Source organism: Aedes albopictus, chromosome 2 (assembly GCF_035046485.1).
Source record: "Aedes albopictus strain Foshan chromosome 2, AalbF5, whole genome shotgun sequence".
NCBI classification, from domain to species: Eukaryota; Metazoa; Arthropoda; class Insecta; order Diptera; family Culicidae; genus Aedes; species Aedes albopictus.
In genome coordinates, this window is record NC_085137.1 from 326,950,599 (window position 1) to 326,954,419 (window position 3,821).

General features: G+C 37.6%; 1 protein-coding gene across 1 annotated transcript; it reads right to left on the bottom strand.

The window, feature by feature from the left end:
• On the bottom strand, nucleotides 1–3,538 carry LOC115270923 (uncharacterized). Its single transcript, XM_029880259.2, has 4 exons — nucleotides 2,853–3,538; nucleotides 2,706–2,794; nucleotides 2,280–2,644; nucleotides 1–1,365 (listed from the first exon to the last, which is right to left on the bottom strand). Exons 1-4 carry the CDS (start codon nucleotides 3,160–3,162, stop codon nucleotides 450–452), a joined length of 1,680 nt encoding a protein of 559 aa, XP_029736119.2. The 5' UTR covers nucleotides 3,163–3,538; the 3' UTR covers nucleotides 1–449.
• Between the last annotated feature and the right edge of the window lie 283 nt (nucleotides 3,539–3,821).

Genomic DNA, 3,821 nt, shown 5'->3' on the forward strand with positions numbered 1-3,821 from the left:
CACTTTTGCACATTTTAAACACCTTGCCACGCCCAAACCTGTGAACGAAAACATTTTGTACCTAGTATATGTGAAATTCAGCATATAAGTGTGTCAAAAATTTAGTTCAATCCATCAACGAAAACCATGGTTACAGCACCTCAAACTTGGCCATTTCGTATGAAAATCGGCGTTTGTCCGATGAATTATGCACCACAGTGCATATATAAATTTGTGATCCTCATGATGAAGAGTGAACTGCCGACAATACTGAAAGTCACCCTATATACATTTCGCTCACTTCAATGGTGTAAAATATGAAGAATATGTGATGTGCCCCATCTACACCAAGATGTCAGTAAATTATATATTCAATATGGAGTTTCTTTCTTTATAGATAATCCATATTAGAATGATTAAAAACTAACAATTTTGATTTTTATTCGATCGCTCATTAGTTCTTCAAAACATTATCGAGCTTTATCATTCTTAATTTTACAAATAGGACGCCTTAAGTTAGTTAGCTTGAATAGGATTTTTATAATCATATCCATCATTGGGAACAGTGAATATTTCACTTTTTGCTTCAGTATCTTGTAGGTTTTAGCATAACCGATGACTCTTTCGACATCAATACGACGCGAGGCAATAGCACGAGTGGATGCCACTTCCTGCTCTGTGAGTTGAGCGCCCTTTTTTCTTGGGGGTCGATTAAGGACTATGCCTTTAGCAGAGAGAGCGTCTATCTGTTCGAAGCCTCTGTCTGCTAATACGAAATCTCCTTCCGAGAGCAGATCAACGATTCCCGACATTTCCACTATTCGATTGTCGGATACACAACCGCCAAATATGTTGCTTACGAATAAGATAACACCTTGCTCATCTATCGCTACCAGCGTTTTGAACGTATTTGTATTTTTGTATTTTGAAAAAGTCGCTTGTTGAAGATCTGGAGCCGCTGGTTTTTCCACTGGTATTTCTGTGCAGTCCAAAATTACAACATATTCTCCGTCATTACGTGATCTCATACTCCAGAAGTCAATGGTTTCTAAGCGGTTGTACAGAAGTTTTGTCCAAAATATAAAAATTTCTTGCGCGGTACCTTCTCTGATTTTAAAAATAATGGCAAGCATCCTGTATTCCCAATTATGCCTATATTTTATCAGAGTTAGAAGCAGTTGTTCTTTCAGTGGGATACGATAGTATGGCCATGGCCAACCTGATTGGCGATAAATGCACAAGTTGTAGACCACGTCGAATTGGACCTTGGTTAAGCCACTCAGATAAGTAAATTGTTTTGGCTTTAAACCATGTACCGCCAAAACTCCCCCGAGACATAACAGGTTCGTATCAATTTCAGGAGATAGGCTGCGTAGCGTATCGGTTCTGAAAAGACAAGAGTAGTAACGATCAATTATTTTTGAGAAAAACCAATATCCGAGGAATTTTTCGTGACCAGGCTTTTATCATTTATAGTAAGAATAAGAATATTCTATCGATGAAATTTTAATAGAATTATCAACATGTAACTTCCAATGATTAAACTGCCCATGATCGCATACCAGTCCCATCTTTGCTGGGTTTCCCATTTATATGGGACAATTATGCGATCATATGCAGTAAAGTTGACACAAAAAGTTTCTATTTGCTGTTCTGAAGAGTAACTGCATTTTTCCCTTTTCAATTACAGTATTGTTCCGATTTTATCACGCCCCTTTTCAAGAATGCTTTTGGATATTCTACAAAATCTATACGCATATTTTATATTTTCAACGATGCAAAACGTGCCTTCAACATTCATCTTAAAGAGCACTTGCTCTCAAATGTAACAGCAAATGAATGAAAAATAATTTTGTAATTTGTAATTTGTTTATTTATTCTTAATAATGGACTGACGCGCGGAGGCCGTGATAAAATCGGAACATTACTGTAGTTATAAGCAAAAGATATGCAGTTGGTTTCTTACTATAAGGCGAGAGTTCTCCTTTTTCAATTCTCGGTCCATTTTTGATTGTGATAGAATTTTACGAACTTCACCTATTTCCATTACTTATTTTAGAAAATGAAAACTGAAGTGAATCATATATTATGAAATCCCAGAGTTGTCTGTGTGTCCTTCCCTCACGCTTGGAAATGTTTCATTAAAATGCTTCACACAGTATGACAGCTTGATCATTATCATGGCATCACAGCATGTTGCATCGTTGCATTGGTGCATTAATGCAACGTCATCCTCAGCATAGGCTTGCTGAATACCTGCGTATTTATCGCTCCAGCTGCACTAATGGTACTGTACTTACTCTTGCGTTGACGTAAGCTTCTGGTATTCCACTTCCTCTTCGCGTCCCAGATTTTCAAATAGAGATGATAACACTAATTTCTCGCCTTGTTTGCTGTCCTCACTATGCATCCCTGTGCATTCTGTTGCCTGCTGCAACATATCCAAACGCTTTATTGGATACGTTTTTGAAACACGGTGTACTTCAAAATCTTCATGTACAGGATATTCCAGATTGTTGTTCGGTTCAGTATGCGCCAAAGGAGATGCCGAAGTAGCATTGCTGCTTAACTTCCCTTCAATGTCTACTGAGGAAGTACAAGATTCGATGTTCACGACCGGATCATAGATGTAATCGTTCATCACCTGCAGCTTGCGCATCCGTTTCTAAAAATAGATATATTTACGGATTAGTATAAGAGCAAACCATTGCAATGAATGGACCTACCGGCGGTAAATCGGAGATGTTGAAAATCTTCGCGGGACGTTTCGGTAGATTTGAATCTGGAACGGCATCATACTTCAGTCTTCGGGTATCTAAAATTCAAAACACTTTATTTAGTGGAGCTCTTCACAGCATATTACATCAACTTACCGTAGTTATCATATTGCTTCGATGAAAAATGTAGCTGGCAAACTTTTGCAGAGGACCACTTCAGCTTTGATCCGATTTTCAAAATCAATATCCACTTGAATATAAGTTTTCCGCTTTTGGGGAAATGATGGAAAGTAATCGCATTCTCTTTTGTAAACTTCGATTTACATTTATATACACAACACACTGTTGGCATCATGAAAATCTTGATTTCGGAACCTTTAGCACAAGAACCTATACTTTTTGCGGTTTGCGGATTTGGATCAGCCGGATGCGTGTTTGTAAATAAATAATGTTTTGACGGCCTCATGTATATTGCGATGAATGCGACAAATGCGCGGCGCAGGTGCTGCGACCATTTTCAAAAACTATATTGTTGCAAATAATGTGTTTTTCGTATAATTTCGCCTGCTTATCACGGGTTTGAATACATAGATAATTTGATATCTTATTAAAAGTATTTGGCTTACTGAATTCGACATTTTTGTCACTTTGAAGTAATATTGTTTATTTTGAAAACAACAAGCGCACAAATTTCATTTTTAGGAAGAAAGTACAATAGCTTTTCGGTACTACCGCCATCTGTGATCAAATGTGATGTGTTACTCTCGCTTGACAACAGATGTCGCTACAATATTGCATAGCGCCTCTTGCGGCCAAATGGTTCCGTTTCAACTGATTTCCTGCTATTGTACTTTTTGTCAGTGCCACCACGAGTAACATTATTATAACTGAAATCATGATGCTTCTGTAGTGATTCTGCTGTAACAGTCATTCTTTTGTAGGAAAGGTACGGGGCAAAATGGACATCCATCGGGGCATAATGGACACCCCTGCATATTTTATGCTGTATCTTTGAGAATATCGACCAGTTAAGTAATTTGCCAACGGAGATCAATACCACAGATATAATACTCCATCTTAGACGAATTTACATAACTTCAAAATTAATTAAATAAATTTTAGGCA

Excerpts from the sequence above, each read along its gene's own strand:
- LOC115270923 (XM_029880259.2), bottom strand. The coding sequence starts at position 3,162 with ATGAGGCCGTCAAAACATTATTTATTTACAAACACGCATCCGGCTGAT. Across the intron at positions 2,795-2,852 it reads GAAGCAATATGATAACTACG|ATACCCGAAGACTGAAGTAT; the intron begins GTAAGTTGATGT and ends TTTGAATTTTAG. Across the intron at positions 2,645-2,705 it reads ACATCTCCGATTTACCGCCG|AAACGGATGCGCAAGCTGCA; the intron begins GTAGGTCCATTC and ends ATCTATTTTTAG.